This window comes from Arvicanthis niloticus, chromosome 9, assembly GCF_011762505.2.
Source record: "Arvicanthis niloticus isolate mArvNil1 chromosome 9, mArvNil1.pat.X, whole genome shotgun sequence".
NCBI lineage: Eukaryota > Metazoa > Chordata > Mammalia > Rodentia > Muridae > Arvicanthis > Arvicanthis niloticus.
Genome location: NC_047666.1, coordinates 45,303,368 through 45,326,827, shown reverse-complemented (window position 1 = coordinate 45,326,827; position 23,460 = coordinate 45,303,368). Strand labels below are relative to the sequence as shown.

The following is a 23,460-nucleotide window of genomic DNA, read 5'->3' as shown; positions in this document are numbered from 1 at the left end:
CTGCCATCTGCTCTCATCCAATTTTTTGTAGCCAGTGAATCCTCAGCTCTTGTCAGATAGGTTTTCTTCATCCTTAGCTATAGTAATAAGCCAGCTCCCGTGTCCATATTTTTGCTTTTGCCATCTTATCTTCAGGAATGGTCTCTTTCCCTTTATTGCCTAACAAACATTCTGCTCTACAATATATCTCCTCTAGATTCTCTCTGTCCTGCCAACTGCAGGGTTCCTCATCAGCAGTCCACTTGGGATACATAGCGTAACTATTATGTATCATCCACTCTCTTAGTTTTTCTTTATAGTTTTAACTTTTATTCATTCTTTGAAAGTTTCATACATGTATACAGTATAACTTTTCCCCTCCAGCTTCTCTGAGACTGCCACATCTTACCACAGACTTTGTGTTTTTAGTCATCACTATTTATTTGTTTATTGATTTATGGATGGATAGATGAACTGATTTTACACACTGAGTCAAATGAGTGAGGCTCATGTGTACATGGGTGTAGGGTCAAACACTGGGAATTGGTAATACTATTCAGGGCCACACATGACAATTTCTATAAAAGTACCTATTTTCTCTTTTCCTCCCCGGGATACTATGGACAATTCATGACGTTATAAGTGAGTTATTGAGAGATAAAAATTAAATCACAATATTTTCTCTATTTAAAATGCCTTAGGACTGATACACTAAGGCTGATTTGACCCCTGAAATTAACCTATGATTATAGTCTAACAGGAATTATTTTTTTCTGAACATTCAATCTGACTGTGCTGAATTCATTTTCTTTTCCTGTTCACCATAAATTTCCATTTTTCAACAATATACAGTACTTGCATGTGATTCTTAAAAACATCACTTGAAGTATATCACTTCTAAGGCCAACGCCAACATACAAGTTAAGTGGAATCACCCCCATTTATTAGGAGGCCCAGGGACATTTCGAGCCAGATTGAGAGTGTGATGATTAAGACTCATACATGGACCTGCTCTGTTCTAGGGTTTTCACTTTAGCCAGAGGACCTAAAGTTATATCTGCTCTATCAATGATAATGGGAATATTCACTTGGACCAATGAGGCTCAAAATGTGACCCCAGGACCACCATGGAGTCCCAGAATCCCTGTAGAGCATTCATGTATTGCCCATGTTCAAACCACATATCTGTGTGAGACCAGATTTTCTTCATATTCTTTAAACAAACCAACACATAAAAATACATATGAGAATCTAGTTTTCTTCTACTAAAATATATATTAAAGCGATTTTCAAAAATACAAATTATACCATCTATTTTCATAGCTCTTTGGTTTGGGAAAATAGAACCACTTTTCTTAAAATATGATAATTATGAACATACACACTGGTTTGTGTCATTTAATACAAATGATGTTCTAAATCAAAATCTGTTTTAACTTATAACATGGTAGGTGTTGGTGGATAGAAGCACCATAAATACAAATTTGAGGCTATTAGTGATTTTTTTGTTGTCATTGTTCGAAAAGGACACTTGAAACTAGAAGTGTAAGGTACCCCATTAGATGATTAGATTCAAGCAAAACTTGGGACCATAATTTTAATGAATGAAAGGCATAGTTAGTATGTTTTATCTTTTTCAACATACAGAGGCTAGAATTATGTTCTAGCATATTGTCCTTGGTGTTATCCTTTTTGTTTTTGCAGTTTGCCATTTCATATGGGGTGAGGAGCTTCTATTCCCAATTGTATATTATTTCCTACAATCGATGCTGCACACTCCTTGATAAATTGTAGCAATTGAATTCATTGGTGTCATTAGATGCAAGAAAAGAAACAAAATTCAGGGATGTATCTTATGTGACACCCATGGAGTGACTAAGAGTACCAGTATAAGTTCTCCCTAGAACAATTAAGAAGTTATTGCTATACTGTGAAATCACCTTAACTGCTGTGTTCATCTTCCGGTCACTCTGTCCTTTAAGCTGCTTTGCAGTGTTGAATATAATATTATTAGTTGTCACATATACGTATATACATTCCCCATTCACTGGGAATTAGGAAGTTGTGCACAAAATGCTTCTGTAGTCACTTATTGGTGGCCTCACATACACACTTACACATTATCTGCAGTACCATCAAGCCCACATCTTTTTCTTTATAGACATAGACTGCAGCACACAAGGTCTAGACATAGCTTACAAAATGCTTAGAAAGCAAAAAGGGAGTCAATTGTTTAATCTAGAAATGTTCATGCATGGCATTCATTGGTTGCAGAGAATACCGGGGTGACTGATTGATGAGTTCCTGACACATTTTATCAAAGTGTTGGACTAGGAGCAACAATAGCATTTATCACATGGCAGGGAGCAGTTTCAAGAATAGTCAAATCACACAGAGTTTATGATTCTGGACAAAAAAATATTGCTTCATCCCTAGGCTTCTATTTTATTTGTGAAATCAAAGGAATGGGCCTAATAATTTCTTCCAACAAAAGAGTTATCCAAGTCCTTGAAATAGAGACTTCTTTATTGGGATACAAATTTCTCAGTTTCTTAGTGATAAGTATAAGAATGACTGTTATAAAAGAAAGAGTGCAAAAGGCACTGACTATCAGCCTCTTAGTTCACAGGTCATTATTCAAGATGAGGACTGGAATTCCACCTATATATTTGTACAGAAAAAGAACTGTCTCCTGAGGTGATCAGGTGTAACAGTGAACAAGTTCCAAGAGAATGATATACACTACATTTTCCTTTCCTCACATCTAAGAAATTACTAGACATAGATCTCTAATTTTACTTGGATTCTATGGACTGATGGGTACTTTACGGAACAGTGAAGTGGAAGCTTTCCAGAGCAAACGGAACAATTTCCTGCAAGTAATCTAATCTTGTTCTTCACTACAGCATTGGAAATGATCTCTCACACTGCAGTAATCCTTACCATGTGGTCCCCACAGAAGCATCAGCAGAAGAATTACACCTCAGAAATTAGCTGAAATGCAATCTCATATCTACCAAACCCCACCATGTGCATGGTTCAATATTCTGTAGTTTCTTAAGATTTCCCACTTATCCTGATGTATACAGAAGCTGCAGAACCTCTAGCACAGCATTTGGGATCTAGTTCTAATTCTCAATATGTAAACATTACTCACAGACTCCAATATCTTTGTGAGCAAGTTTCTCTCTGAACTGAATAATTGGAGGAATGAAATGGGAAATCCTTACTGGCTCTGACTCCAAAATACATATGTTTTTATTTTTCTCAAAGTCCCAGTCATGAACATGGCTCACATAGACTGGACAAACGGCTGCTTAACTGTCCTTTCCACTCCTGTGATTTAAACATCTACTCATCACAAAGCAACCAGCATTTTAGAAGCATGAATCAGATGGAGCCATTTCATCATTCAGCATCCTCCCATAGATTGTGAATAAAACCTAAACTCTACCTGGCTTATAAGGTACCACCTAGCTTTCACCTTTGTTTCAGATGTATGTGCTTTCCTTGGTCTATACGGTTTAGAAACATGAACTTCCTCCCTGCATTGCAAGCTTGTCACACAGTTGTTAGGGCTTTGGATCCTCCCTGTTTTCTGCCTGGTATGGGCTTCCCTGTAAGGCTATGTGTTTTTACTTTGATTTCTGCTCAGAGGTCAGTCTTGCCAACCAAGCCTTCCATGACTCCTTGACCTTAGGAGTTTTTCTTCGCAGCTGAGACTTCATCTCAAAGAGCTGTCATTATTCTCTCCTGTATTCTTACTAGAAAATGAAATATTGAGTTTGTTTGTTTGAGCACTTTATCTGTTAACAATCTGGTAAAATATCAACTCCTTGTTGAAGAGTTTTCTAGCATCCTACTATATAGTAGTGGACCCCTACATAATTGGGCCATATCAAGATAGTTTTAAACAAATGCATAACACATTAAAGTCGTATTGGAAGAGTTCTGTCCCAGGAAACACATTTTACCATTGTATATCTGAAAACAGGTTTATACTTTAAGATATTTTTCTGTTAAAAAAAAAGACTGAAAGAACAGATGAAAGTTACTACTCTGGCAAGATAGGTCTGAGCAGAACAAACAAAATGAAGTAACATTAAATGCTGTATGTTTGAAACTCCTCTTAGGCCTTCATCTGTAGTGTGACAAATCGGCACACATTAACCTATATGGGTATAGGTTTAGTACTGGCCATGACCAAGTACCTCTGCCAAACTCACACAGGGGAGGGAAGTGCAATGTAAGTCTATGCAGTAAGCATCTGGAATAAGGTTAAATGCTTTTATAGTGAAACAAGGAAATAAATATCTATTTTACCAGAACTGTTACTACAGAGCTGCCAAATGGGTCAACACTGTGTTACAGCAACAAAATAATGGTTTTTTTTCTCACTTTCGTTTGATTATTAGTTTTTAATTTGTATATAAGGTGCTAGCTATCACCATACCATTCAAGCAAAGTTTGTTTTTGTGCTTCTGTTTCTCCATTACGCCCTCATCCCTGGTTCCCTCTCATAATCTTCTACTTTTTTTCATGCTCATGTGTGAACAATATCTACTTATATACATACATATTTACACCATAAAGCAGCATCTACATATGTCAGAGAACATCTACTTTTTGTCCTCTGTTTGGTCACCTTGTTTACTTTTACACTTTCCACGTCCATCCACTTTCCTGCAAGTTTTGTTTCTTATTACAATTGAATATATAGATTTCTAAGCACACCCCATGGTTCCTAACACCTGAGCAAGCATACCTTAATGTTGTAAGGAACTATCTTGTCAACAAAGGCAGAACAATCCTAGGTAAGTGACCAGGGCTATTTTGTCCCTGTGTGGGATTCTGCACAGTGATTTTAATTATAATAATTCATTTAGCTTGAAGATTAAGGCACCTGGATATTAGGAACATAGCACTGGGAAAACACCAAACCCCTCCTTTCAGGAAAAAAAATAGACAAGTAAAATATGACAGCTAAGCACTTCTGTATAATTAAGCCCCCTCCTGTGACAGTAAAAACAATATCAATGATATGCTGCTTGAAGAAGAACAAAAGAATAAACAGATATAATAGCCAAGTGCTGCGTGAGTCAGCTGATGTAACATCAAGGGTGACTGACAAAGAGGTGATACTCCGATATCTTCAGAAAACAGGTGAAATTATTCTGCTCCCTCATCACGCACTGCTGCAGACAGCACAATTTGAAAGGCAAAGGTTGTTAGGCCCCATTAGCCCCTGATTCTCATCTCTAGGGCAGGATGCTTGGGAAGCACCTGTTTCACAAAAGGCTGAGGGCCAGTGAGAAGGTTTATTCTCCAGCAGGGTGGCTCTGCATTGCTATATTGCTAGGATGAAGACCTTCAATTCCTAGGAAGGCCAATGGTAAAACGTGGCTACAGAAGACGCCATCTTAACATACTTATGCAAGCCTTTCACCTTAGAAGAAAATCATACAAGTGAAAGTAACTCCCAGTGCATCCAGTGATTTAAATAACATTTAGAAACCAATGAATCTGAAAGTATCCTATTAAGAAGAAAGAAAAATGTCGCCCATTTTGCCTACCTAGGTTCCGTTCCAGCAGTTGCTACCTACATAAAAATAATTATCAGAGGGGTGAGAAAATAAATCCCAAACAGCCAGAAGAAAAAAAAGAAAAAGAAAACAAACAAACAAAAAAAACCCCAAAACCATGGTAATTGCTTCTTCCTAAATAAACCTGTAACTTTGGATTTTGTGACTTTCTAGGTAACTATGGTATGTTACCCATTTCAACCCTTCAAAAAAGACACCGATTATGAAAGAAAAAAAGACCAAATATCAAATCCTTCATTTGGTATAGGTATAAAGACAAATAAATAAGAAAATGGGGTTTCTTCCCCCCACCCCCCCAAACTACAGTTGTCCTTTTCATTTTATGGAGAATTTTCTAGAATCCTACCATAGCAGCTGCTTTAGTGTTAGACGAGTTTAAAATGGTAAGAGCTGGGGAGAAGAAGGCCAGTGGCAGATGCTGGATACGTTCCTTGTTTTTCAATCTGCTTTCCAATCTCCAATAATGTGCTTTATTTCATCACTGAATGTAGTTTTCAGCTTGACTTAGAATAAAGGACTTTGGAAGAAGAACATATAGAAATAGGTGCAACTGGCTGGGTGTAGTGGTACATGCCTTACTTAGGAGGCAAAGACAGGTGGATGGATATTTATGAGTTCAACGTCAGTCTGATCTACATTGTGAGTCCCAGAACAGCCAGAGCTACAAAATAGAGACCTTCTCTCTCTGTCTCAAAACAAACAAACAAACAAATTAATTAATTAGCTTGGAATCTTTCAAATTTATTTTATAATGCATTTCCAATGAAACTCTTTTTTGGGACTTCACATCAGTAGTCCTGAAGCATTCCAGGTTCTGCTCAGTACGAGCCATGTGACACAGATTTTACACTTACATTTGGATCGATACAGATAATTCGATCAGAACAGGAACAGCTTTCTTCACATAAAAAGAAATCTATGTGAGGAGACATTTTTTATGCTCTACTCTGAGGTCCATACTGAGAACTAAATTTGGATAGAGTGCATTTTGAAATGATCATGATACCACCTTAAACTGCGACCAAGAAGGTACACTTAAGAAGGATTAGGATGAGGCTTTAATCAAAATTCAAATGGAGCATAGAGCTTCAATTAACACACACACACACACACACACACACACACACACACACACACACACGTATAACAAACTTACTTCCGGTGTCAGTCTCATAGCTCAATGGGAAGAGGAAAACAGGAAAACAGTCTCCTTTGGGAGTGTGTTCACACTATCGTCCGTGTCTCAAACACATCAGCTTAATTCTTTCCTCTCTACTCCTTCAACATCCTTGCCCCCGCCTCTACTTTCCACACCCAGAGTCATCTAGGGCATGCTAATTATGTAGAAAAGTGAGTCTTACACAGCCCTCTTCTACAGAATCCCTGAAAAGAAAATCTCCCACTGCAGAACTGCCAGTGCATGATTTTAATACGAAAAGTTCTGTAGCATGACAAATAATAAGTGTAACTGAAGACTTACCGTAAAAAGTCAACTGTCCCTTTGCTACATTTTTGCCTCTGGAGTTTTCAGCCACACACTCATATGAACCAGCATCTTCCTGCTGAAAGTTGGGAATTTCTAGAATTCCATTTGACTTATGTCTTCTGGCTTTCCTTGCTATTGGCTTTCCATCAGCTCTTCGCCATAGAATAGTTGGGACTGGGCTAAGAGTGAGAATAAAACAGGATGAACCAAATTAAAGAAAGCTCTGTCTCATTTTTTGTTTTTTTGTTTTTTTGCAATCTCCTGATAACTCCTTCCATCGTTTCCCCAGCCATGAACACGTTAAAGCATTTCCCACAATTCGTTTCGATATTACCATTATTTTTTAGCAGCATTTATATCTGTAGCATTATTCACATGTTTTTCATAAAATCAACATTGTTAACATGAAAAATGCATTCAACCTCCTACACACTATTACCCTTGAAAGAAAACAACATTTTAAATATACTCTTTTTTTATTATTTTCTAATATTTATCGGTTTCTAGATTATAATTATTAAAATAAAAATGTTCAGGTACATATGTGGTGGAAGTGAGACAGAAGCAACTTTCAACACACTCCTCCCACTGAGAACAGGTTTATGTCTCTTCCCCTTGAACTTGTCAGGCTTTTTGACTACTCTGACTAATGAATAGACATGCGTGATACTGAGTCGATTTCTAGATTCATGTATTATGAAACAGACAGCTTCCACACTCTGATTTTTGGAACACTTTTTTAGGGGCTGTGAGACATTTGGCCACTATAATACACAGAGGATGTCTCAATGGGTGGTTTCACCTAACGACAGATCCATCCAACCTTGCCTCCATAGATGCCAGAAATGTGAAAGAAACTTCTTTGGGGGTCTCTACACCACCGAGATTCCAGCAGCTGTACACCATGAAACCCTCAAAGACAATACAAAAGCACCACCAAAAGAGACCAAAAGTATCACCCAGCAAAACCTTGCTTGGATTCCTAACCCATAAATCATGAGACAATAATAAGATGTTGGCTGCTTGTTTCTTCTAAATTTGGAATGCTACAGTAGAGAGCAGAAGCAATATATTCTTCTAAATATCCAGCAATGTGAGGACCACATTGTAAGCTACATCCACATACAGAACAAGCAATAGTAAAATAATGAGCTCATCCATGCTGGAAACTAAAACCTAATTGCTGGCATCGAGGAGCCGTCCACTCATGGCAGCTTGATCTGAGTAACACAGTGGGTGTCTGTCCTTATTGTCATTTCCATATTGAGGACTTTACCCATTTATAGGTCCATTTGGAAGGTGATTTGTAAGAACAATAATTAAAGTAGCAAGATGAAAAAAGAACAACCTGTGGCGTCTTCATATCTTCCTCTCAACACATCTATCATCTCGCTGTAAGTGTTTGGAACACATCTTAAAGTGCCAGTGATGGCAGCAGACTGCAAGTGAGTGGTTTTGAAGCTCACCTCAGCTCTGAGGACTGCAGCTTCCTGGCAGGGGATGCCATGATTTACTTACTCGTTGTTCACAACAACACTCCCAGAGAAGTAATTACAGGAAAGACTTGCCAATCTTCTCTGGGAAACTTGAGATGGTATTTTAAAAATTAAAGCTATCAACTCTACTACATTTGTTTTAAAATAATTTAAGTTCAGTAGGCAGACAGTGACTCAAAATGCAGGAGGACTCCATCAGAAGCACATGGTGGGTGCCTGTACATCCAATCAGATGTATACTTAATACATGTTGTTAAACACAACTCTACTTAAACTAGTCTTCTGCTTTTAAGTGGACAGTGATAGTGTGTGGTGTTATTTTAATATTTATTTTATTTATTTAATGTATATGAGCATTCTGTCACTGAAACACCAGAAGAGGGCATTAGATCCAATTATAGATGGTTGTAAGACATCATGGGGTTGCTGAGAATTGGATTCATGAACTCTGGAAAAGCACACAGTGCTCTTAACCTGCTGAGCCATCTCTCCAGCCCTGTAATGGTGTATTTCAACAACTAGATGTGCAAATTCAAACACTTCTGTGTGGACTTGAGGAGCCCAATTTGTGTCTTTTGTTTTTATTTTAGCACAATTTAAGCACTGTGAATATATTTTAATTCATAGTCCCTTTGGAAGTGTGAGCAATGTGAATTTTGCTTTCTCCAGGGAGGGGTTTTTAATGTGTCATCTTGCAAACATTCCTGGATATAGATCCTGATCCAGTCGCCTGTTCTTACTGTCTCCCCAGTTATTTTATAGATTCACAGAAAGACTTTAAAATTTTAAGATCAACCGCATTACGATGTGTGCAATCTGCTTTTCTTCTCAGCAATAAATCATTGTCGTGTCTTACATGTGACTTTACAGCTTTCCTTTCATTTCTGTCTAGTGTTCGGTTCTGCAGCTCTGTCACAATTTATATACCATGGTACGTTTTTAGGAGATACAAAATTACCAATGTATTAAACCTCATTAAAGTGTTCCCAAGTTAAGATACCACTGTGTCCCACATTGTCATAACTTGAAAACAATCATTCCATTGGAGTTGAAAATGCAAATAATGCCTAAAGTTTCTGTAAAACACAGTAATTGCATTTAGAAAATGATATACACTGAGACAGGTCTGGGTAAGGACTTGTGTTGTGGCTTTTATAAATATTTAGGCTCAGAAAAAAAAAACAGGCAAGATTAGGAATGGCTAGATATGGCTAGAAGAAAATATAGACACAGCTCATTAAAATCCACAAGGGCACCAGTGCTCACCCTTCTGGTGATGGTTTATATTGCTGATGTTAAACCAGTCCTGTTGGTTACTGGCATATAAAACTGCTAGCAGATCTGTGTTTCCTTTTCAATGCCCCCTGGCTGATCATCTATGGGAAGGGCTAAGTACTTTCCAAGTAGGATCTTTTAAGTGTAAACCAGATGGAATAATAAACTTGTGAATAATTTCAGACCACTCTAAAATAGACTCTTAGACATCAGCTCTTCTCTATCTCTAGTGGGAGCAGAAGGGAATCCAAATGAGAGAGAAAGAGTTGTGTAATTTGAAAAGACATGGAAGAAAATTTTTATGGGTCCTCTGTAAGTGGGACCAGAATGAAAGTCTCTATTTTTTCCAAACAGTCAGTTTGTCTGTACTTCAAATGAAGGCCATTGTTTTCCTGTCATTTCTGCGTTAGGGTTAGGGCATGTGTATTATAGGTCATAATAATGCAATGAAATACTTTTTTAGAATTGCCTATTCTTTCCTTTGTGGTCATGTCAATTGTGGCGACCCAACCCTTCTGCAGCCATTACCTGTCGTTCTCCATAGGAAGAGGGAAGAATCAAAGATGTACATACAGAATTACAAAGAGAAAGACGATTTGATTTTTAGACAGCTCAGAAAGCATAGCTGTGAGCACTGAAGGCAATTCTCTACCTGCCAGAGCCGAGGGGAGGAGGAACTTACTTTCCTAAGGCAAAGCATTCCAGCTTGACTGTTGTTCCTTTCTCAGCTGGGACAGTTTCTGGAAACTGTACTTCTATTTTGGGCTCATATTCACCCATCACCCCTGTGAACAGACAAAGAAACCAAGTCTCAGAGGTTCTGGCAAGCTGTAGACAATTGTTTTCTTTCTATATAGATACTCCTATATGCACCCTTAATTCCATCCCCTAAAGTAGGCTCGATTCTAACAGCATGCTACCCAAAATTCTTGTCCGTTTTCTTTGAGAGAAAAATTCATATCACAGCATTTACACCACCTTTAGAGGGTTACATTTTCCACAGTTCTTAGACATACTTGGGAAAGGACACATGGGGTTGAGGAAGGAAATGAGTTGATAGGTTCCTAGTCAGTAGGAACTTGGAGAAATGTCACAGAACATTAAATTATTTAAATATCACTTTTAAAATACATCCTTTATGGTGTCCACATAGTGACTTCTCAGAGTCATTTTCGGGCCACGGTGTTTATTGGCGTCTAAGGTCAACCTGAATGCATCTGAATGGGTACACTCGAGGCAACATCAGAAGCCCGTGTCCCATATTTTCACCCCATAACAAATGATATGCACCCACAGGAGGCAGTTTTTACATGTGCTGGTCCTGTCAATTGAGTAGTGGTTACCCTGGTAGTCACATCACAGTCCCCAACTAGAAAGATGACTTGCGATGACAGTTACAGTGACAGCCCCAACAGACTGCATCTATGTTTAATGACTAAAAACGTCTCATTTATTCCCTATCGATATCATCTTGGCTCATTGGTTAAGGCTGCCTTAAGGCTTTACTTCTTAATCCCTGGACATTTCCCACAATAATTGATTCAACAGTACTGATGAAGGTTATTTATTTATTTATTTATTTATTTGCAAAGCGAGTGGTGTCTCCACTCTCTTTTATCTCTCTTTTAGGCCTCCCTTAGTCAGAGGAAAAAGAAATGCAAGGTTTCAGAAGAGTAGAACAAGGCAGGGACGGGAACAGGGAACAGGTGCAGTAACAAAGGGAGCTGATTTTATTCATCTTGTAAACACTTTTCCTGGGCTGGTTTAGAAACAGTCATCACAAGGTTCTAATCAGTCTGTGAAGAAACAAGTCAGCACTACAAGTTGCATTTTTACAGTGTTGCTAGGTTCACCGTGAGGTCTGCTGTGGAAGGGTGAACTTGAGTACAGTTCTGCTGTGGCTGTTCGGTTTTACTTTTCCTAGAACAACATGGAATACCAGCTTTAGGAGGGATTTTGAGATTAATTTCCACAGTGTTTTTTTTTGAAAAATCTTTTTCAGCCTTATTTATCTTATGTGTATGAGTATATATATGTATGTATGTATGTATGTATGTATGTATATATGTATGTATGAATACCACATGAGTGACTGGTGTCTAAAGAGGTAACAAAAAGACACTGGATCGTGTGCAACTGTACTTACAGATAAAGATGAGTCACCAAGTCCACGGTGAAAACTGAACATTGATCCTCTGCAAGAATAAGTGCTTTTAACTGTTGAGACATCTCACCTTCCTGGGTTAAGTTTGACATTCCTGAATACATACTGCTCTGCATATTGGGGAGATCACTGTTAGGGGCCTTGTAGAGCAAGCAATTGAGGCGACTCTTAACCCTCAAAAGGTACAACTGCTGGTGATATCTATCTGTCCTACAGTAGAGCTGTAATCTCAGAGGGGTTAACACCTTGTTTTCAGTCCCACCAAGATCTACTTCATGGTCAAAGTTAAAACTCAAAAGCATGCATGTTTACCTTTTAGTCTGCACTTTCTCCACTGCAGGGTATAAAACTGTCAAAGTAAATTAAAATACACCAAAGCCACATTTGACTTGTTCACAAACAAAGCTATTTCTTTCTTTCTTTCTTTTTTTTTTTTTTTTTTTTTTTTTTTTTTTTTTTTTTTGTCAAGTCTCTGCCATAATTTCTCATGCACCTCCGTTTGATTGCCTCCCTTTGAGCATTTGCACAAAGCTGACTGAGTAATGGCGCGGTGCATACTAACAACAGCATTCACACGCAGCTGCTGAACTTGCTAACAAACCGTCTGCACGGTTGAATCATCATCCCATAAATATCAGTAGTATGACTCGGAGTGCAGTGAGCAAGTTAACACCTTTTAGTGCAGCGCATGTGGATGTATACTTGGAGGTTGGTGTTAATTGAGAAAAAAATTGCTTGAGAAAAACAGGTCTTTGTCCTCCCAGGAAATCAAGATAGTTGGCATGGCAATATTCCACACGTTGGATGGAGATGAGACAATACCATTAAAAATACAATGGGTAAGGATGTCTTAGAAGTGATTGGCTTTGTCCCTGTGTTATCCTTTTTTCTATATGTACCTCATCTTTCTTTAATGACTCTATGAAGATGACCGTGAGAAGTTTTTCTCATATAAACTTGTTCTGGGCATCAAAATGAATATGGACCCAGTATTCAGATCCTCACATGTGTTTTTCTTCATTCTAAAAATTCTATCTATTAGAGTGTGGATTTGAAGTCCACACTTGTAGAACTGTAACATAGAACTCCTCCTGCCCTCTGAATTACCTGTTCTCTAGCCCATTGTAGTTTGTAAGTGACTGGACCTTTTTTTTTTCTGCTTCATTTCTTACTATTTCTAGATTACTTAAAAAAGAAACAATTTTTAGACATAACCTTGCTTATTAACAATTCACTGATTTTAATGACCAGGTCCAACGATTCTTAGAAAGTGTGTGTAAATGTGCCACTGTCACCATAATCTGGTTTCTGAGCATTTCCAATAACCAAATAATATCTGTGATGCCCATTTACTGTTAATACCCAGCTGGTATACACTCCTGCCCAGCCAAGCCTGCAGCAACCTCTGACCTTTCAGTGCATTTACCTTCCCTGGGTAGTTCATATTAATGGAATCATATATCTGCATGCTTTTGAAAATATTTATTTCATTTTATTTTATGTGTAAGAATGTTTGCCTTCATGAACATATGTGCACTACATGTATGTCTGGTTCCTTTGGAGGTCAGAAGAAGCTACTAGATATCCTGGAAATAGAATTACAGATAGTTGGAAGTTGCCATGTAGGTTCTGGGATCTGGATCCTCTGTAAGTATAGCCAGTGTTCAGAGCTGTCTGCCCTCTCTCCAGTCTCCAAGTGGTCTCCAAGTTTTTCCTGTCAGGCTTCTTTTATGCAGCATGTTTTCAAGGCCCGTGATATAGCACACCACGTTCAGTTTGACCTGTTACAAAACAGGATGCCACTGTGTGCATATACCACATTTTATTTGTAAAAATTTGCATTAGTTTCACAATGGTCTTATAATAAAAAAAAATCACTACAAACTAAGTATCTGAAAGGAACATATTTTCCCATAGTTCTGGAGGTGTTGACAGGTCTGAGCTCTAAGGCTCTGGGTATATACCTTTGCTTCTTTCTGGGATCTGGAGGTAGCTGTCAATTATAGATGGTTCTCAGCTTGTATTTAGGTCATTCAAATCCCTACCTCTGTTTTCAAATAATTCTTTTCTTGTTGGGGTTGGTCTGGTGCTGTTATCTATTCAAATGTTAAATACTGGCCCCCAAGATCTGGTTGCCTTGCCCCAAACTAGGAGATCCTCACTTACATCAAATGATGCTATGTAAACCTTGTACCCCAAGCTAATTGGTCAATAAAAAGCTAATGCCTGTTTGTGATTGGGCAGTAAAGAGAGAAAGGCAGTACTTGAGGATTGAGTGAAGGAGCTCAGGAGAGACCAGGAAAATAATAAATGTCATGAAGAGAGGAGGAGGCTGCCATGAGAGGAGATAGACCCTGAGCGCATGGTCCCAAGAGAAACAGCATGTAACAAGGGAGATGTGCCTAGGATGTAAGAATAGCTCCACATCTGCCCAATCTAGGCTTTCCACTTGTAAATATAATACCAGGATTGTGTGTCTTTTATATGAGTTATCTAGAATTATAAATCTTACTATAGTTTCTCTGTTGATTAAAGTCCCATGCTATTCTGGTTGACCTTATTTTAATTATCTGTATTTACAGTGACCCTAGTTCCTAAGGAGGCTGTAGTTTGAGAATCAGGTTGGGGGAAGAAGTAAGGGGCAACATACTGCCACACTGACTGATGCACATTTGACTAGCTGCCATATTCAACTATTGCCAATGATGCTTCAATTAGCCATGACAGCCTTTGTGTAGACATATACTCATCTGTCTTATGTGCTCTATGACTTTCATATATGTGACTCTTTGTGGATGTGTGTCTTACTTCAAATGATGCAGCTTCCAAGTAGTTTTTTTTTTCCTGGTCACCCTGCCTAAATTCTATCCCCACCACTGATTTCTGTCAGCATTTCCTTTCCTTCTTGTTACTTATCCCCATATAAGACTCTCTCATTTGTTTCAGAAACCGTGATTCAGATGAGGAAGCACACCACCAAGTGACATAGCTGTGCTTTTTATACTTGTATTCCCACCTTAGATTCTCAGTCTTTTAATAGGTGTTGGTAAATAACCACATACCTAAAACATCTTTCAAAGTTTATGGCATCTCACAAACGGCGAGGCTGGTTCTGTTTGTTTGTTTGTTTTTTTGTTTTGTTTGCTTGCTTTTTGTTGCTTTATCATTATTCTAGCTACTTATAAGCAATGCTTCTCCTCCATTGTGATTGTATCTTGAGGAATGAAAATCTTATATTTTTTTTCTGAATCATTCACAAACCCTATCTCAGTAACATGAATATGAATCAAGCGAGATGAACAGAGATGTGTGACAAGGAGGAAGAGATGAGAGGCATAGAGGCATTTTAAATATGGACTACACTATAAGAGACACATACTGTTCTCCAGCCATGGGATTCTTTTACCACATACTGTAAATTTGTAGATTTCCTTTACTGATATGAACTGTATAGCTTGTTTTTCTGGTCATATGGGGGACGTTTCTTGGTTTATAGAGTGATCCATATTTATAGCTATGTAAATATGAACAAAGAATATCAGTAAGAACAGATTGATCTGAATACATAGCAGTAGTTACACTACATAAAGATGATTTTCACTGCTGCTTATAGGAGTGTCAGCGCATATAATGTGTAACCTCATTTTATTATCATTTGAATAAGGGAAGCACTTTTGTTCAACTATATTGTGAACGATAGTTTTAGGGGGACACCTGTCAAAGTTCTCCATCTAATTTGGGCTACATCTGATAAGGCTGTATTTTATTTGGCTGTTTCTTTTACTCTAACCAGTGTGGCCTTACCCTTTCACATCAGATCAAATCCATTGCCTTTCTTTTTTGGGGAAAACAAAAGGATGCTTAACACAGAAATAAAATTTTTTTAGGACATTTCTTTGACCTCCTGGAAATGGTTGAACTTAATTGGTCTACAGATGGTCTGGTGGTTTACAGTGCAAGGCCATTAATGGAATTACTCCTGATTCTATTTTCCATCCTCAGAAAGGTGGGAGATGAAAGTTTAGGCATATCCACATAACCAAAATAAATATACCATGGCTTAATCAGGAAACATCATCTCTGCCACATCATTTCCCTTTGTTTATTCCTTCATTCATTTTACTTTACATTCATTCACTTTACATCCTGATTGCAGTCCCCCTCTTCCTTTCCCCTCACACAGCCTCTCCCTCCTTCCCCTTCCCCTTCTCCTTTGAGAAAGGGGAGACCCCTCCCAGGTATCAACCCACCCTGATACATCAAGTCACTGCAGGACTAGGTGCATTCTCTTCCACTGAAGCCAGACAAAGGTGGCCCATTTAGAGTAATGGAATCCACAGGCAGGTAACAGAATCAGGGACACCCACTGCAGTCTGAGGGGCCAGTATGAAGACTAAGCTAAACATCTGATATATATATGCCTAGGTCCAGCCCATGTTTGTTCTTAGGTGGGTGGTTCAGCCTTTTGGAGCACACATTTCTTCTACATGGATTATATGATTTTCTCATTGTGTCCAAGTGTAAAAAGATACATTTTTCCTCTGTATATTTACATGAGGTTGGAAAAAAAAAGTCTTGGCTTATGAAATGAATCTTCAACGTTTTCAGTCTTTGGAACTAGAGACTCACTATAGCACTTATGGGAGTCACATTAAGTACTTGAAATTCCTTATGTCAAAGTTCCCCATTGGGATCTGTTTATCTTACAGTAGACCTTAATAAATATAAACATCAACCCTAAACTATTCAGTGTGCCTGGCAAACAAGGTTGGAGCTCACTGCAGTTAACATTGTCCTGATACTTGTTTTTATGACTTTTATGAGACTACTGTTTTGGAGTAGGTTACCTGGTAATATTGCATACTTAAACAAGGATGGATTACTTACTGTGTAACTAAAAGTTGACTTCATGAGGAAACCTGGCTAGAACTTCTTGGGTGTTTGTCATAGTCATTCATCCTGTGATTGAAAGCACTTGGTGGGCTTTACCAAGCAGAACAAAACCAAGATCTGCAGCTCCAATTTGTTCCCAGATGCTGCTGCTGATGGCTTGAAGAACACATTTAGAGTGCCACTACGCTAATTATGAGCAAAAGAAAGACGTTTTACCTGACATTAATAAACCTGTCCTGTGAGCAAATTGTGCTAGGAAAACTAAGAATGGAGTTCTACCAGCCATGAGGCCATTGAAAGCCACAACTTTGTTGATGACCTTGTGGGTAGAGATTGTTCCACATTTAAAACCTAGTCACTTATTAAAGATTGATGCCCTTATAGAATTTAAGGACTAGATCACAATTTACAGAATATGAAAGTGAAACCTACCACATGCTGCTCTTGTTTACGTACAATTTGCAGAGCGCTGTGCTGGCAGAAGGAAGCCAGTTTTGCAAAACTGTGTGCCTAAAGATTTTTTTGCCAACGCCTGCCTTAGCTGGGATCTGTGCTTGCTAAATTAAACCACAGATGGAACGAGCATTTACTAACTTCCACTGAGTGGGATTTTCTACCACACAAAAAAATAATAATTGCCAAAATTATTTTGGAAAATGTTCCCACATTGACTTTCTTGAAAAACAAGTCACATGGTATGCATTCCATTAACCAAAAAAATATTTGGAAATATCTGATTACTCATGCAAGTTCCCTTGGCTGAGTATGCCATTGTGGCCTTTAAAAAAAGCCATGCTTTTATATTTTGTTAGTATGAAGGAAAATCTTATGTAATGTCTAAGGATTGGTCCTAGTTTCTTTCTGTTGCTGAGATAATACCTATAGTCAAAAATGACTCGGACGACAACCTCTTCATTTGGCTTACACATCTCCGTCACAGTCTTATTATGAAGAGAAGTCAGGCAAAGCACTCAAGCAGAAACAGGCAGGAATCATGGGGAACATTGCTTACTGGCTTGCTTTTCAAGGTGTGTTCAGCCTGCTTTCTTATACAATGCACAACAACCTGCCCATACACAGTGATCTAGGCTCCTCCCACATCAATCATTAATCCAAAAATGCCCCTCCCCTATGCTCATGGGCCAGTCTGATGGAGTCAGTTCTTTAGCTGAGGTCCTTTCTTTCCGGGTAACTCTAACTTGTGACAAGGTGACAAAAATTAACCACCACAGAATCTCATATACCACTACCCCCAAAACCAGCAGAATTATTTATACTTTATTGAGTGTCTAAACAAAACTATGTCCTCACTGCTAGAGAGAGGTAGGGTAGGATATCATGTTTTACTATCAGAATTTTGGAATGGTTTCACAAATTCATAAGAAACGAAAATAAATGCATTATCTGTCTTAAGTAAAATCTGTCTCAGTATATACAAAGACATACAAAGTATGGATTCCTGCTTTGCCAGGAGAGTGTATGGTTATCTGAATGCATGGAGTAACTTGCTGTGACAAGTACATGAAATTGGTTATAGGATATACTGAGCTAATATTGTCTCCTTTGAGGATACTCACAAATACTAAACTCTTCTTATTATGTTTAATTAATTCTCTCTCTGCCTCTGCATGTACTAACACTAATTAAAATCAGTAGAGGTACTGTTGATAGACAGTCTTTTGCTATTTAGTGATGACATCATGCTATCAGAAGTCAGCAAGGGTTTTTAGTGAAAGCTCTGAGAGCACAGGATTCATTTGGACTTTGTGGACAGAAGGTCTAAACTCTCTCCTCAACGTAGTTTGGAAACAGTTACAGACAAATGTCTATCAATGGGCAGGTAAGTGTATGCTAATAAAACTTTAATAGTAAAGACAGGTGGTAGGCCCAGAAGCCATAGTGGGCTGACCCTAAACATTGAGAAAAAATGAAGGATAGTGATATTTGAAAAAACAATCTAATCAATAGACTATTAGAACTAACAAGAGGTTCCAAAAAGCTTAGCAAATTTGGAATGACTTTTAAAAATAAAAGTACTCTTTAACAAGCAATAACAAAATAGATAGTATGCTTAAAACAAAAAAAAATTTAGAATATAGTAAGAATGATAGAAATTTTTAGAATTTATCCTAGAATAGCCAACTTCTTTATGCAGAAAATTTTAATATTATCCATTGAAACAGGTCATGGGCATGGCTTGTCTGAAGAGTCTGTAAGCACGGACTGTCTTCTGCTGGCGACACTTTTCTCATTTTAGGTGTTCAAGTCTTCTTGGAAGATGATTATCAAGATTATGCAAGCATCCCTCAAATATAAGCTTTCAATCTATACTCAATTCCATTCGTTAACATTGGCATATCACTGAATGTGAATCATCAAATAAAGCCTCACTCTTGCTTCACACTCCAACTAGACATCTTAACTATATCATTTCTGAGTACAGAAAACCTTCCACATTCTTACTGGCAAGCTTACAAAGGGTTTACTTGTTCAATATTTAGTGGTTAAATACATGATTAGAAGTAATGGGAGCAGCAAGATGGCACACCTGGCAAAAAGGGCTTGCTGCCAAACCAACTGATTTTGATTATTGGACCGACAGGATGAAGTAAAAGAAGAGATTCCTTAAAATTGTTCTCTAATCTATATATCCCCAGCCCAATAAGAAAATAAGTAAATAAAGCCATTGGCCAAAGCAACACACTTCTAGGCAATATACCTCTAGTACATTATTTTATCTCCAGTTTCTCCATCTGTTATGCTTTTGTTGAGAATCCGGTTTTATAATTCCAGTAAACAATATCACTAGGCACTTTGTTAGTTTGGAGTTCCCTAAGGTTATGTTCCAATGTGCTGAAAACTGGGTCTTTTGACTTTACAGTGTAGTGTCCACCATGAACACTAAACAGATGCTTCCTAACTGACTAGCTAAATGACCATCCAAGACCTTTGGCTTCCATGGACCTGAAATGGAAGCGGCTGAAATAGAGGTCTAAAGCTGACTGCCAAGTTCCTAAGCTTGTCAAACCTTCAGAAGATCCACAGCCATTAAGACTCTATTAAATCAGATTAGGAAAGACAGCTTAGAAAAATGTCTCACATCCTTTAGTCATTTAGATGTTCTCATCAAACATGTTTTACACCCACAGATCCTCAACTGTGATGTTGCTAGAAAATTAAAAACAAGACACGATTGCTGTGACAAAGCTGCACCAAAGTCGCAATTAAAAAATGAGACTTAAATAAAGCAAAGAATTTGGGGGAGAAATACTTAAATAATACAATTTATATTTAAATGGAGGGTATAGCCTGTTGCCAAAATGCTGAAATATCAATAAAAGACTCGAAGTTGGTCAAGTACACACTAAAAGAAACACTCTAATGTCTTTTTAAAAACTATGACCTCTAGGTTAATTAAGTGGCCCATAAATAAAGCTGATTTACTCATGAAGACAAATAGTGGTTGCTAGGGCCCTCATGAGGCTTTAATGCAGGTTGGGGAAACATTAGGAATACTTGCTGTGAGCTTTAGCAAGATCATAATAGAGAAAATGTGATATGGAAACAATAAATATCTAAGAAAACCTCCCTTCTTTTTTTCTTTAAAAATTTGCTTGTGTTTTAAAGTTGGAACTACTGGATAGGCTGTGTTCTTTTGTGGCACTAGAAATTTTAATGTTGATAGAGATGCCATACTCATACCATAGCTCCTGTGTACAGAATATGAATATACTTTGCTGTTTTCTAAGATTTGCATTTGAGAGAAATTGGGCTCTTCTGACACAATGAAGATCGTTTGTCTTGTCTGTAGTGTTTTATATGACCTGATCTTTGAAAAGTCTAAGACTGAAGAAAGTTGAAAAGATTTTCCTAGACTCCCCTAAATGGCAAGAAGAATATTAGATATAATTTAATATGGGTATCTCACTTATACTGTAAAGAGAACTAGGGACCATAGAAGTGAGCTCACTATCTCACATTGGTTGTAGGTACATCTGTTACTGTACTCTACAACTCTTTCTGCTCTCCCTTCTCTGTTTTAGTCCTACATATGTTAGTCACATTGATTTTTGTCCACTTTGGCTCCTTTTCTCTTTTCTGTTTTTGAATGGAGGAGATGCTGAGATCATCATCATTTGGTCTATCTTTTATTAGGTTAAAGCATGATTTAAGGTAAGAACATTAAACACTTCATACTGAGCCTGACAAACACTTTCACAGCTGAACACTATTAAGTCGGCGGACGGTGAAGACTTAAGAAAACATGGTTAGGAACTTCACTTACACTTTGAGAACATAAATATACACTTTCAGTATTTTAAAAATGGAAATTGTTATTTTTCAAGAATTTCATACAAGATTATTATATTTCCACTATTTCCAGCTCGTTTTCCTCTTCCCATTCTGCCCACTCCCTTTCAAATTAACGATTTTTTCCCTGTCAATTATTATTGTTTTACACACACACACACACACACACACACACACACACACACACACACACTACTGAGTTCACTTAGTATTGATCCTAAGTTCATGGGTTTTGGGTTGACAATTTGCGATTCAATAACCTACAAGGAAAAAGCCACAGGCATTCACTTTCAATATTTTAATTTTCTGATAAAGTATAAACATTCAAAGAAGTAAATTCCACATAAAGACACACACACACACACACACACACACACACACACACACATATATATATATATATACCTAAGATATAAATAAATATAAGGATTAAAGAGAACAAAGAACTTGAAAACCTCTACAGTTATATTTGTTGTTCCCTATTCTTCTGTTGTATCTTTCCATGTAGAGTTGTAATTGGGGAAAATAGTTAAAAATATTTAACAATAAGTGTGCAAAAACATGGGCACAAAAAACAGAAGCAGGCTGAAATCATTTTGCTCATCAATTGTCTTGGTACTACTGAGCAAAACAAAATATGTGCAAACCAATCTCCAGCCAGTTTCAAGGAACATAGATAAAAGCACAGTGGAGGGTAATGACTGAAGATATAGGAATTAGCCATTCTGGTTATCATCAAATTCTATTATTTTTTTCTAATATGTGTTTTACATTCATCTGTCACTTTTCATGGAAAATTTGGGATTAAGTTTTTAGACCTGTGCAGAAAGTATATAATACACTGGGCTCACTGTTATTAATGACCAGTATTAGGGGCTAATATTGATCAATGGACCAATGTACCAGTACTAGTAATAACTCAGATGCCCTTTTTTCTAATTAAAATATTTTTCTTTCTGGATACCTAAGCAATAGGCACTTGTTAACAAAAAAATAACTTATGTTATTTTTCACAGCAGGTGAAAAATATGTAGAAAATTACTGTGAACTCTGAAATAAAATTCTATCATATTTGTCTAACAACTTTCAATTACACACATATGTACATATATACAATTTATATATATTATATATGTTATATATTATATTTAGTATATACATATGTCATATACATGTGTGTGTGTGTGTGTGTGTGTATTTGACTACTTGTAGAACAAGCTTTGGTTACTTAGAAGAATCTCAAATACAAAATTAAAAGGCTATATATTAAGGAAAGAGAAAAAGAAGGTACATGACTCTAAAGAACAATTAGGACAGCTTTTCCTGAAGCTCAGTTAAACAGCAAGGTGTATAGGGGCCAGAAATCTATCTAATAATGCCTGCCTCATTTCTCAGCTCTTCAGTAACCCCTTTCCCTCCAAAACAAAGATGTAAAATTTAACATCTTTAAATGCTGTTGATCTGTGTGTGGTTATGTGCTCATGTGTGCAGGTACACAGAAAGGTCAGGAGAGGGAGTCAGGGCCCCAGAAACTAAGTTAACGGTGGTTGGGAGTTGCCCAACATGGGTCCTGAGGTTCAAGCACAGGTTCTCTGAAGGAGCAATACTCTGTACTGAAATTTCCACGTGAAATAGCCACAGGAAATAGCCAGTTACTGGGAATTGAACCTGGAATGTCTGGAAGAGCAGTCAGTGCTCTAAACCACTGAGCAATCTTTTCATCCCCAATGTAGGAGTTAGAGAAAGGACTGAAGGAGCTGAAGGGGTTTGTAACGCCATAGGAAGAACAACAATATCAATCAACCAGACCCCCAGAGCTCCCAGGGATGAAACTACCTACCAAGGAGTACACATGGAGGGACCCATGGCTCTAGCTGCGTATATAGTAGAGGATGGCCTTGTCTGGCATCAATGGGAGGAGAGGCCCTTGGATCTGTGAAGGCTCAATGCACCAGTGTAGGAGAATGCCAAGGCAGGGAGACGGGAGTGGGTGAGCAGGTGAATGGGGGAACACCCTCATAGTGGGATGGGATAGAGGGATTCTGGGGGGGTGGACAAGAAAGGGGATAACATTTAAAATGTAAATAAAATATCTAATAAAAAAATCCAGTTACTGATGGGTCTTGCTTCTACCCAGAGAGTCTGCTCCTCTGTCGTTCTGTTTTATTTCCTTTTCAAAAATTGACTAAGGATGAAGTAAGCCAGAAAAATGCACTGTGAAGTGCTAGGTTAAAGAAAGAGCCAGTGCAAAAA

At 37.8% G+C, this 23,460-nt stretch overlaps 1 protein-coding gene across 3 annotated transcripts in view; it reads right to left on the bottom strand.

Annotated features, from left to right (window-relative positions):
• The window catches only part of Cntn4 (contactin 4), a 904,382-nt gene that overhangs the window by 180,712 nt on the left and 700,210 nt on the right, over positions 1 to 23,460 (bottom strand). For all 3 annotated transcript variants that reach the window (XM_076940198.1, XM_076940197.1, XM_034511644.2), the window contains 2 exons: positions 10,522 to 10,624; positions 7,063 to 7,247 (listed from right to left, as the gene is read on the bottom strand). In XM_076940198.1, the coding sequence (XP_076796313.1) occupies positions 7,063 to 7,247; positions 10,522 to 10,624 (288 nt within the window). The remainder of the gene's footprint in view (positions 1 to 7,062; positions 7,248 to 10,521; positions 10,625 to 23,460) is intronic.